This window comes from Myzus persicae, unplaced genomic scaffold (assembly GCF_001856785.1).
Source record: "Myzus persicae strain clone G006 unplaced genomic scaffold, MPER_G0061.0, whole genome shotgun sequence".
NCBI classification, from domain to species: Eukaryota; Metazoa; Arthropoda; class Insecta; order Hemiptera; family Aphididae; genus Myzus; species Myzus persicae.
Genome location: NW_019101908.1, coordinates 227,393 through 241,768, shown reverse-complemented (window position 1 = coordinate 241,768; position 14,376 = coordinate 227,393). Strand labels below are relative to the sequence as shown.

The window sequence follows — 14,376 nt, the reverse complement described above, 5'->3', positions numbered from 1 at the left end:
GTTGAACATATTTAAAAATGATTGTTAATACCAAGAACGATAGGCAGTTATTTTTCAATCGAATGTTTCTGTTTGCCACGCGTCGTAACCTACGATATTAATATAATATAGGCGTTGTTTATTCTTGTTAATTATCCCACCAAACCAATAAAACGATATAAATTGGCACAATACATTGGAGCACCCAAAGCTGGTCAAATCAGGTAACGATTGCCCCCCCCTCTCCCTTAAATCTTGGGCTCGCCTCTAACGCAATGTCGAGTAAACTTTTAACCATCGTTATTTAGTGTTTGCGCTTTTACAGGATCGGTACCTACAACTGTTATAATATCGTACCAAACATCGCAGAAATAGTTTATAGCCACTGTGTCACGGCTGTAATATTATATGTACCCGCTATGTGTCTAATCTCGTATTTATCTGTCTCGTGCACATTATTCGAGTGTGTAAATGTGTGGGTATAGCATAATATATTTTACGTTTCTTGGAAATTTAATAAAAATTTCAAAGTTTTTACGTTTCGAAATAATGTAGCGTTTTGTATGCATATATTGCATTGTGTAGGTAAGCTGTATATAATATATAATGCAAAATGAAGTAGGTGGATTTTAAAATTTATTGCGTAAAACCCAACTAAAAATAAGTAATTAACTCAAACCACCACATTCCCTGCCGCCTTCTCGTTATAACAATATTATATAGGTATATGTATGTATACCTGCGCACGCCGTCGCGCAGCAAAGTATAATAATATAAGGTACCTCACTATTTTGTATTACAAAGAGAAAAACAATGTACCTTTTCTACTTGGTCTCATTGTTGTATAGACTTCTGCTAACGCGTCAATGCAACTGTGTGCCGATCAGTACCTATAAATAATGTGTCTCTCTCTTCCATTCGGGTTGGATTTTTTTCCCGCGACATTCGTTCGACCGAATCGCCATGAACTTTCTCGAACGTCAACACACTCACCGTTTATGGTCTTTGCTACGTAAACTAATTTTTATCGCAAAATGAGCACAATACAAAAAATTAATTCGTGACATGAAATAACGTTTATTTGAAAAATTAGAAATCATTTTCAACAATGTCGGTCTGAGAAAACCTTTAAGCTAAAATTACAACGATTTATAAAAATACAAATTGAAAACTGAACAGATTTTAAATCGGTGATGGGTAACTTATTTGCTTTAAATGCTAAATTATTGTAACCGATAAGTCGATGAGTTTGAATTTTCATAATATGTATCAACATAAAAGTTAACATTTTTCATGACCCGACAAGGCACTTACGCGTCGGACTCTTCTCCCCTACCCCCCCCCCCTCTCCTCATACACAAGCTTACCAACCAATTTTATTATACAACTAGAAACAACGTACCTTTTCTACTCTTGGTCACTTTGCTGTGGGGACTTCGCGTCAATGTGACTGTGTACCGAGCAGTAAAATAATGCGTCTCTCTTATCCTTTCGGATTCGATTTTTTTCCACAACATTCGTTCGCTAAATCGCCGTGAACTCTCTGGAACATCGACACACACACCGCTTATGGTCTTTACTGGGTAAACCCGCGAAGGATTCAATACCATAGCGTTCGCATCGAAATAACTATGCACGGTCCTTAACTTTGATTGCATCCGGTTCTCGGGATGCCACATTTTTTCGGCAGTTTCGTAAAACCTCGTCAGAAGGTTTCGAGTTCAAAATGTATTTCGTAAAGCCAACTAAAACCAAATAATTAACTCAAACCGCCTTCCCCGTTGCTTTTTCGTTATAACACTATAAATTATAGTCTATAATAATGTTATATATTATAAAATTATACTGCAGGAGTGGCCAAAAGATCTATTTCGGACGTTTTCAAAGTCCATTACCCTTAGTCAGAACTCACCATCGTATATTTAGTAGACACTACAGCAGCTATTGAGTTACATACATCCTTCGGATTAACCTGTTTTTGTGAAATGACATTTTCTTAAATGAAAGTTTTAAAAGCCGAACTCCGAGCTGGCAAGCAACACTTTCTGATGATCATTTAGAGCAGCAGTTTAGTTTAGTATAGTTAGTGACTTTTCCCCAGATGGCCAGATTATAATTAACTGCGTAGTCAACGATATGCAATGGCACGCAGCTTCTACGCCAACAGTCCCTACAGTGTTAATTTATTTTGAAATTATTTAGAAATTTAATGTGAAACAATAATTTTAAATAACTTTACTCTTTAATTTTGTGTTTATATAGGTATGTTGTTATAAATATAAAACTTAAAAATAAGAAAAAAACGCTACTCGGAAAAGCATATTAAATAATATATAAGGATAAAAGTTGCCACTCTTATACCTATTTGTTTAATATACATAACGAGAAAAACTATGTATCTATATATTCCACTTGGTGTCATTATTGCATATATAATGGATTTCTGATTACGCATCAATGCAAACGTGTGTCCTGGCCAGTAAATAATGTGACTCCTATATTGTCAATTCGGGTAGGTGTTTAATTTTTCACATTATCCAATATGACATTCGTTCGCCAACTCTCCGTGAACTCATACTCTCGGTCTTTACGGATTAAATCCTTGAATATGACGCGATACCATAACTTTTTCGTGGAAATAACCGTTCACGACCCTCGACTTTGATTGGCGTGGGGTGCCCCATTTTTTCGGCAATTTCGTAAAACCTTGGACGCTTTCGCCAATTAATAACCCGCTGTAAAATAATATTAGCCACTTCGAAGTTGCTGAGCTTGCGAGCAATATGACTTAAGGGAAAAGTTTAATTACAGTGGTTTAAATCGACGAAACCGTTTACGTGTATGATTTCATAATTAACTCGAGTGAGCCGCAACTTCGGTACACCGACAAACACGTACGACGACGTGTCGGACGTCGGTCGACTTGTGTCGTCGTCGTCGTCGAAAGCTTCGTCGAAAACTTTGCTAACGACGATCGGAATAAGTTAACCGGTATGTTATAATACCTACGGTGTACAATTTTTGTTTTCGAGATTTTCGCGTCATTACACACAAACCGTTTACCGAGGGGATAATAAATAATATTAACAACAATAATAATGTGTCATTGCAGTTCGTGTAATTCGGTTCGGACACAGCAGCTAATTTCCAAAGGGCTTTCATTAGCGCGTAAAAATATTATTATAAAATAGTATCCATCGGGCGGATTACTCATCGGTCCTGCAGCGGAAATACTAGCAAGCGCTTTATATTGATTATAAGACTCGCTAAATGTATGGCATAGTTCACCATACCGGTATATTTTTTAACATATTTTTTAATGATACACAATATTATTCGATAGGTATTCCTATTAGTATTGTTATTTGTATTATTATTATTACCTGGTTATGACGCATACGTGTTACACGCGCCATATAATTGCTTATTAAACGGACTGCGTTTGGTTGATTTCACTGAAACGGCTGGAGTGGCGGCGGCACCTGTCAAAATATTCGTATTCGAATCCCGTCCGGGCGGGGCACGCGAGTTCGTTCACACGTGCAACTTATATTATACACTGTCAAGAGAGTATAATAGTATTGTAAAAACAATTATTAGGGTTTAGATTTCAACACTGCACTTATTCGCGCTGTTTTTATAAATCTCTATTTGACTTTTGCAACTCGCCGAAAATCTGCACTACAAATAATGATTGTGGACCGGAATGGACCGATTTCATTTGCTTGTTGAAGATCTAAGACAGTATTTTTTTGTTATTTTTACGTCGACATTTGATATTTAGTTTTGACTCGAAGATTTTAATCATTTGTGCATCCATCAAACGTTTTCTTCATAGCGTAGTCGGTATGTTGAGTTTTATTCACAAGTCCCATACGAAATATGAATATTTACTAACTTATAGAATATCAAATCCAACAGCGTCGTACCATTAGTACGTAAGTTAAGTCATAAAACGTTCGTTACCCTAGTTAGGTAATGCTCTAGATGTACATTGCCAATTCAAATTTATTTTTTACAAGAGTATTCAGATTTTCAGATGCACTTTTTTAATCAATTATTTTTAAATGTGTTTTTCATTATGAAATTATTAAAAACAAAACAATGAGCACATAGATAATATTATACAGTTGTTTCTGTCATTGTTTTGAGCTAACCTGCAGAGGGCTTATTTACAATTATTCTCCGAAAATAATATCGTTTTGTCGGAAATCGTAGTTATTGTAATATAATAATATATCATAGTTCATAATAAATGTTACAAATAAACTCCTATGGGGATGAAACTTTGGTCGGCAAACAATCGACACGTATGGGAACTGTTTATTCCTGTCTTTCTAAAGTAAAACCACCTACGGTGTAAGTTGTTTGGTTTTTTATGTTATTAGTATGTATTTATAAAAAAAAAACATTTACGTATTGCTTTTTATGTATATTTATGCTTTGTCGAATTGCATTTAGTTAACTAGACATTTGAAAAATATGATATTTTTATATTGATGGAATTCACTTATAAAAAATTACTATTAAATTGTAAATAAATTATATTCACACGAATTCACATGCATTTTTTATTATATTTGTTGATAAACAAACAGAAAGTTGACACCTCCATTTATCAGCTATACACAAATCCCACTTCAACGAAATAACACACTCGTATACATAATTTTTATCCGATGGTATTATTTTAAAATGCATACCCGTTAAACCATTACACTGGAGTTATTAAACCCCACTGTAGCATTTTATATCAAAAATATAAAACAGTTATATTTATTTAAATTGTAAAAAAAAACCTAATACCTAAAGTTTCGCTAGCTATCATACATTCTGATCGAGTCACGATTATTAATATATCAAGACAAAAATCTGGCGGAAACAGTTTTTAGTCCGAAATTAAAATAATATTTTACTTTCTTAGCCGAAACAAAAAGTCATCGGTCATCATAAAATTTGGACAAAACGAGGCTCACCGATTGACGGTTTACGACACTGACACGTCTTGTGCGCCTGTTCAGGTGAAGTTTTCACCCAAATCTTTGGTTTCCTCATTAAAAAAAAAATAAAGTCAGATGGACTTACTCACATCGTATACAATATTGATCAAAATATTCATGATAATAAAATGTGAGACCACTGATTTTTGTTTCGTTTTGCAGGTCTCCTGGGTCAGACACCGGGACATTCACCTGTTGACCGTCGGCCGGTATACATATACCGGCGACCAGCGTTTCCGATCGATCAATCAACCACCCAGCGAAGACTGGACCCTCCAGATCAAGTATCCGCAGATCAGAGACTCAGGTATCTACGAATGCCAGATATCCACTACGCCACACATCAGCCAGTACATTCATCTCCAAGTCGTTGGTAAGTGCAACTTCATAACCCTATACCACCATCGCAGTATCGCGAGCATTGTTTTATACCATTATGTGTATATTCTGTGTACGTTCTGTTGATAATAACCCCCCCCCCCCCATCATCATTGGTATCGTCGTGTAATGATAAGACCTACGTAGATAAAATTTGGTCGAACGAAATCTAATCGATTCGTTTTCTCATCTGATAATTTTTAAGTCCGAGAGAAATATTTACGACCGAATATTACTATTATTTAATATTATAATATAGGTAGCTTTGGAATTTACCATATTACTCGCATATTAATATATTCCCTTCCTGAAAATGAAAAAAAATTTGATTTAAATTTTTTAATTAAAAACCAACCACAGAAAAGAGTGAAAAAATGTTCGAATATTATTATTCTTATCGCAAATAAGATAAAATTTAATTTTGCGGTCTAACGCAGTGACTTTTTTTATTGTTTTTTTTTCCTCCCGTATTACAAACACTCGTAATGTCCCTTGTTTATTTTAATACGATTATACACACTTTTATTTTTTTAATACTCTGCTCGGAACAATATCATATTATTATGGCTAGGTTATTCAAATTTTACGAAATCTTTGAAAGTCCAAAATTCCATAAGACCTCAACCATCTGTGTTTCATTTTAATGGCGTTAATGAAATCTTATCTAACCGTGTTTTACAGTAGTTGCCGACAAATAAATAAACAGTATTTATCATTTTGAAATTATATTATGTTCCGTTTTAATTTCCTCTGCGAAATCCAATAATAACCATGCACTATTTTTTTATCGTTTTTAATGTTTTCCAAATTTTAACATTTTTGCATAACATCATAGGGTATGATTATAATCAGATTTAGTATGATATTTCCTTGTACATAGTCATGAATTATATTTAACGAGTTCTTTTGTAGTATTTTAGTGAATATTTAATTATTTTGTAATGTATTACGACAACAGTTAGAGCTCTTTGCTTTAATTTGGAATGTTATTTTTTCCAATCAAGCCGAACTTTTTGGTTGCGTTATAAATTGAAAAACAAATCGACTGACGGCAGGATAAAAAAATACTGTAAACCCAAAGACTAATTTTTTAGATTAAATAAACCACTAAAATAGGGATTAAGTATATTTAATTAAAAAATACAACGAATTAAAGCCATTTTATAATTAAAACATTTTAATTTTCAATAAAAACAATTTTGTGTTCTGTAAAATACAGAAAAAAAAATTATATTTTAATATGATAAAAAAAAATCGTTTTTTATTAATTTTATTATTATTATTATTATTTTGAAAGTTTAATAAATTGTATGGCGTTTAATATTTATCTTTGGTTTAATTTTAATTCTCTTTGATCCACTATTATTATTACTATTATTATTATCATCATAGTATGAGAACAGCAGGTCATTTCATGAATAAAATATGCAAATTCTATGTATACGTGTATGTTTCATTTTATGGTGATTTTCAAGTGTCTGGAGGTAATATTGATCCGGCAACCAGCAATTGCGTTAAAAGCCATACCGTGTTTTTGACTTCACAGGAGTAGATTGTAACTAAGGAATTTTAACCCATTTATAGATAATTGAAAAATCCAAAACAGAAAAAAATCCCTTCAAAGTTACAGTTCACTAAAACCAATTAAACATGAAAGAACTTTGTTGATGCTAAAAATATAAATGTTTAATGATTAAAACAAATTAAATCATAAAAAATCAAAAAAGATGTTTCTATATTACAGAGAATTGTTTAGAGCTTAAAATAATTTACCACCTACAAAGTGTCAGGTATTAAAGATGTTCATTAAATTAAACCATCAAATGTATTACCTATATTCATCATAAAACTCAATGCTTGGTAGATCAAACATAATATATGAAATATATTAATTTAATAAATAATACATTTTAATGTTTTTTAAAGACAAAAGTTGAATTAACTAATTACCTACAGACAAACTTGTAAATGTCAATTACCGCGGAAATAAATATGAACATAAAATAAAACCAGTGTGAATCAAACAACAGATGTCAAACATTTTAAACTTTCTTGGTTTCACTGAATAATAAACTTCAGGTCTAAAGTTTTTAAATAAATATAAAGTTAAGAAGCTTTTACATTAACTGGAAAAATGTTTGCAGTTCGGCAATTCGTATTTTTTTAAATCCATCATACATTTATTGAAATTAAAATTCGATGGAAGTGCATGCTATAACTCATTTCGATGCTAACCCGCGGTATAAGTTATGACTTTCAAAAAAATAAAAATAAAAAAATAATACGTCTTCGATAATTTAAAATATTTGAGATGAAACATCATGGCATGATTATTTTTACAATTTTATTTGAAACTTGTGATTATTAAAGAGCTTCAGCTTTTATCTTGTGATTGTATTTCGCCAAAGAGTCCACTGTTCCGATCGACTATGTACGTTATTATTTTATTGAACTTGATATTTTAGCTGGTATATACCTACGATTGCTTCGTTTGAATTATTTGAAACTCAAAGTCTTTGACGTTATCCTTTTGGGTTTTTCATCCATTAAAAATCAAAATAGTTTTTTTTTTACATTTATCCAAAACTGTACATTTTTGCACACTACATATATATGTCTATATTATAAAACACACCTATGTGTATAACTCATCCGCCCCGTCTTTATAATATATCGTAGGCACACAATGTTTGGTTCGTATACCATCGTCTGATGGGATAGTCTATTATTTTGAGGCATGATTGCAATATCCCGTGATGATGTGCCGTGTAAGTTGTACCTACTATCTGTTTAACCATGTTTATTCCAACTAAATAATACAGTTATATGTATATGACAATATTTATTGTGTATTACTTATGCTTAAGTCTCTGACGAATGATAATATATATATTTATGCGCAATCCGAATGCCGCCGTCGTTAGTTGATGAAAATTTTCATATATTTAGCCAAATGCGTGTGGATAACGTGATTCTGTACTTCGAACTTGTTCTGGATCCAATCAAAATCCATCAGTTGTATTATTTGCCATCATTGGTAAGAGTATTCAAATTGGATTTTATTTAAAATTTAACGTAAATATACGCATTGCAACGGTTATGTTATGCGTTTCTACATAACATCAGTTTTAAAAGAAATAATAGAAATCACAGACTTAAACCATAGGCTTAAATGCATCTTGCTATTCAATAAAATATATTATTATATCACAAATTTATAAAATAATAATGTAACCATATTAATATTCAAATGCATACGTATTTATTCTTCGACAAATTCAAGGATATGGTTTTGTTGTGGAAAACATCAGCTACTCTAATTACACCTAAACTCTAATTATTTAACAACCTCTATTTTCCGTATAATACTAATTTTAACTTATTCTTACTGTAATTCATTCTCATTTTCACTTTAAAAAAAAAAACACAAATATTTAAATAACTAAATCATTACAAAACAGGCATGCATCATGCATCTTATCATATTTTCTAAATGCAAAAGATTTAACTGGATATTTCGTCCTCAAAAATCCCAAGTAATTTAAAAATCGTCTAATTATTATTAATTATGGTGCTTATTAGTACTTGGTAGTCTGTACGACAAAAAGATAATGTTATATTTTCTATGATGTACATTATACGGTGTAATGATAATAATATTAGTTTCAACAGTATCCAGATGGCATTAGCTAATATAACATGTGTTGGCTCTATTGTTGAAATACATTTTTTAGTAATTTTCGATGATGTTAAAGTACAATATTATAATATTTATATACCTATTTTTAAAACATAAATTACTAATTTGTTATTGTTGAACTGTGATAGTTTATGCTGAAAGCTAAAAAAAAATATATATAAATTACAATTTATAAACTCATCTAATATTACTCAATCGATCTATAGTTATGAAGAACATTTTGCTGAGTAGTTTTACACGAGGCACGAGGTACGTCGCAAAAGTATGATATTTATGATTTTATGAGGAAAACACAATAATAATCTAATACTATGATTTAACTAAAAAAATTCTCGAGTTGATTAGGAATCAGTAAAGTCAATGGTTTAATTATAACGGGTGATATAACGATAGAGATATATTGTTAATACATCCTGCACCTATTTATATGGTACCCTTTGTTTCTAATAACATTAAAAAATGTTCGTGTTCGTACTGAATATTTTCTTTAATTTCTAAAAATATATTTCTAATGAGCGGATTTAAAAATCTAGTATTTTGTTTTGTTTACATATATATATATATTTTTTTGATAGCTTTAAACGATTCGTGAAGGAACTTCGTCCCACAAGAGTTTATTTAGTATGGGTTCTCTACTGTAGTAGTGATTGATTAGGAACGCTCTATATGTATAGATAATATTACTATCGATTTTATAACAGAATGGAGTTGACTTCGATGCTGTTGGAAGCAACACAATATATTTTATAATATGTCATCCCCAACGTATTTCCACAATAAACTGTCTACCGAACTATTCGAGGAGCGTTTAATGGATCTATACTGCAAAGTTATGTTAACAGTTAAATGTTAGCAGTTTTTTCAATTAATACTACTTACCAGGAACTTTTCCTGTTGACACTGAACATTTTCTTTAATTTCCAAATATATTTCTAATGTGTGGATTTTAAATTCTAGTATTTTGTTTATTAGTTTACATTTGTTTTAAGATAGATTTAAACGATTCATTATGGAAATAAGTCCCTCGAGAGTTTATTTGATATGGGTTCACTGTCAGTAGTGATTGGTTATTAGCGCTCTAGATATATGGATAATATTACTATTGATTTCATAACGGAATGGAGTTTACTTTGTTACTGTCTGAAAGAACACAATATATTTTATAATTTGTCCCATACTTCTGTCCCACAATTCAAGGAGCGTTTAAGGAATCTGTACTGTAAAGTTATGTTGACAGTTAAATGTTATCAATGTTGCCAGTTTCTTTCAAGTAATACTATGAACTTTTACTGTTCATACTGAATATTTTGTTTAATTTTCAAATATATTTTTAATGTACGCATCATATACAGTATTTCGTCTAGTCTACATTTTCTCTTTAGGCGTGGATTTAAAATTCGAATAATCATTAGTCTCTTGAGAGTTTATTCAGTACTAGTTACTTCTGCTCTCTGCGAATGAATAGAAACGCAATGTGTATAGACAATATTGTTATCGATTTAATAACAATACGGAGTTGCCTTCATTTTGTATAACGACACAAAATTATTTCCCCGACGTGTTTCCTCGATGAACTACCTAACCATTCGGGGCGTGTTTAAAGTATTTACCGTCGTACAGTTAAGTAAACAGATAAATTGTTATCATTCTGTTGAAACGGTACGCATTAAACGTAATACGCATAATATATGTCACATCAGAGCTCATTATATTACTATACATTGGTGCCACGTCGTTGTGTGTTTTTAGCCTCCCCGGCACGTACCTCCGTTTTACAATCGACTTTAAGCCGTGCAACTATTATTATTTTTTTTTTTTTGATTTTGATTTCTTGTACACACATTGTCCAAATATAAATTACGGACTATCGTGGTTAAGCCCCTTAGTTTCAGCTAGTGTATGTGTGTGTGTGTGTGTGTGTGTGAGTTTGTTTTTTTTTCGTTCTGCTAGAGTAAAAAATGTTCTCAATTTCTTTTCATACCTATACAGAAAAATTTATCACCAGATTTCCCGTAAAAAACAACGTTTTCTCTTGTTTGTCGCTATAATTGAATTTTGTAAACTCGTTCGCAACCGCGCTTCATAGGGTAATGCGCGTCGGAAACTCGCGAGAAAGGATTTTCTATTATTTTAAATTCTAAATGCACCCTATGATTTATTCGTTTATTTATATAATGCATACAGAGCAGTTTTTTTTACCATTTTAAAACAACGCATTAATGTTTTTTTTGCTGGAATATATTTTCAATTTCTGATTTTACGTCGTAAAAAATGTTCAAAATTCTATTTATGGTGATATAATATCAAATATCGTGAGCATTTCACTGTATTTTTATTAAAAAAATATTAGGTGGGTATACTAACGCTATTTTATGTTCAAAAACGATGATTTCAGAATTCATTAAGTAGGTTAAGTAGGCTGGTTGTATAAATCGGAACGAAATCCTTATTAAAGTTTTTATAATTATACATCGGTCGGAAATAAAATAAATTAATATTTGATATTAAGCACAATATACATATATTTATAGTATATTTAATTGCATTTAATTTAAGACGATCTTTTATATTTGTTTAATTAAACATTATTCGCATCTGGTACATGCAGATATGCAAATTTAGTAGCTTATTACAGGATCGTTAAGGGTAAAATAAAAATTGCTAAGAGTGTATACAGAAACGTGCTTATTATATATTTCTTAAAATGTATATTTTTTATGCTATTGACATAGGTTGTTTTTACACACCATTAAGCAGAGATATTTATAATACTTTTTTTTTTCAATCAAAGTTTTTTTGTTTAATATTCTGTCATATTCAATCGAATAGAAAAGTAACTTGCACGACTGCAAAATTCAAGTAGTACTTACTATAATAATTTAGTGTTATATTTCGCATGAAAAAGCCCAATTTATTTTCTATAACTCAAAATCCAAATCTTATCAAATCTAGTCATTCATGTCCGTAGATACTAGATAGTAGATACATACAGGAACTGTTTATAACAGCGTATATATTTTTTAAATCGGTTAGAGGTTTTAAAGCGACCCAAAAATATGACACATGACGTGATGTGAGTGTTATATATCATTACAAGCGGTCAAGATAAAAAATTACTTATTCTATTTTGTGAACACGATGACCATGTAATTTATTCTAATTTACAATATCGTACAGTTGAACTCGGTTAACTCGAAATCATCGATACGTCGAACTTTTTCCACGATTTGTGGAATTTCGTATTTAAGCAATGTAAAAAAGTCGTGTTAAACTCAAAGTTATCTAATTTGATCGAAATCAGTGATATAAGAGTTATTGCCGTATTTATAGGTATTTCGTATATTGCTTACTATCGAAAATAAAGTCATTATACCGTTGTTGTTACTGATAATAGTGGCTTATCTAATAGGTTTACCACTCGCTAACGACTCGTTATCCACCCACATATTATATATGAGACTTTAGAGCTCCGTTAAGTTTCAACGAGACGCGATTATAAGATTTAATTTTTTTTTGCCCGTAACGTCGATATTATTCGAGCGCGTACTATACGGGTATTATAGGTGCTTAAATAATATTTATTTTACATACAAATTGCAATTTTAATTTCATACTTTTGTCTAAAAAATGCTCGAATAACTCGGATTTTTTTTTTTTTTGTTGGTCCCTTTGACTTCGAGCTTACCAAGTTTGATGGCATTACACAACATCGCTACTACTAATTATATTTTCTTAGAATCGCGGTAGCCAGGGGCTTTTGAGGATAAAACTGTTGTCGACCGTCGCCGGACTGCGGTGTGGAAGGTACCGGAATATCGTGTGATTACGTTTCGCATTATTTAAATCAAAAATACATTTACCTACTTCGCCTCGGGAAACTGCATATGATAATATTATTATGTACCTCATCCTCCGACGAATATGGGTTGGTATAATACCACGAACACGTCGAACAAAAACGCTTAAAAAACCTCGGACCTTGTGTTATTCCTTAAAACACCGCACGCCGGTCATATTGTGTACAATAAATTCATACGCGTGCTGCTCTCCTATAATATATTCTTGCATGTTTGTCGTAATTTCGTGGAACTTCAATTTCGATACGACCAGAAAACCATCATCGCCATACGATTCTATGAGTTTCGAGCGATCGACTCGGGCAGTATGGCGCCCAGATATTATTATACCCGCCGAGTGTAACGAAATCCAATTCAAAGGTTAGTTAAGGCGACCGTAACAATGAAAGCACATATTGTCGTCGAGGCAGTTTGCCCAGAAAGAAAGAAAAGATTATATATATTTTTTGACGAGGCTCGAGTGAGTCCCCAGTTCGTAAGAGTTACCCCAGTGTGCGTCACGACGTGTAGGTATCTACTTTGTAAATAACACTTGCAAATACTTGTCTGTATGATACTATGGCACTATTTCGCATATCAGTTCACCACTACTCACACATATCGACAGAATGAGTCGTAATAGTACTCAGTTAAATTTAATCGAGTTTTCCCCACTATTTCCACAGTTGTTTTTGTACAAATTACGATTACCATAATTGTTGTACATATTATTTTGTACTATCATAGACGTGATTGAAGTTGCCCCCCGCCTCGGAGGATGTAGTCCTAAAATTATTTGTGAGTATGCTTAATATGAGGCAGCTTTAGGGGGGCTTTTGTCATCAACCCCTACCCCCCCCCTCCTCAATCACCGTTCTATTACCTATATAAATTAATAATAATACATTTTATTAACTTCAACAGTGTAATAATTAATATTATTATAAAATTTATTTATTTACCAAATACATAATAACATAAACATAATATTAAAAACTTATAAATTAAGGTTATAGAATATTCCATAAATTTTACCTATACCAATAATACCAATAATATACCTACTACGATATAATTATTATTGATTGTTGACAAATCTTAAATACACTGTACAAACAAAATACGTCATAATATAATTTTATCATGTTATCGATAGCGCCGATAGCGGCTAATCTAAAAATAGACTGTTGTATACAAAAATCCATTTAAAATATTATATCATATTATCTATGAGCAATGGGCATTCCGTAACCCGCATTTCTCGACAGTTAGACATAATAATATTATGTTATAGAATTAAATGATTACTGCCTACTGACATAAGACAATTTTTGTGAAGTGACCAAGTGGCTAATGCTGGGTATACGCACGTTTTTCAGAGCATACTTGCGGTCTCTAGTTTTTTTCTTGAGTATGCTCTCTTTTTAAAATTTGGAAAGTGGGTATGCGGCGCATACCTGCGCATACCCTCCACTACATCCCT

At 31.8% G+C, this 14,376-nt stretch overlaps 1 protein-coding gene across 1 annotated transcript in view; it reads left to right on the top strand.

Annotated features, from left to right (window-relative positions):
- Positions 1-14,376, top strand: part of LOC111030748 (lachesin-like) — a 128,348-nt gene that overhangs the window by 75,358 nt on the left and 38,614 nt on the right. Inside the window, exon 4 of the mRNA XM_022310410.1 lies at positions 5,142-5,352. Within this exon, the coding sequence (XP_022166102.1) occupies positions 5,142-5,352 (211 nt within the window). The remainder of the gene's footprint in view (positions 1-5,141; positions 5,353-14,376) is intronic.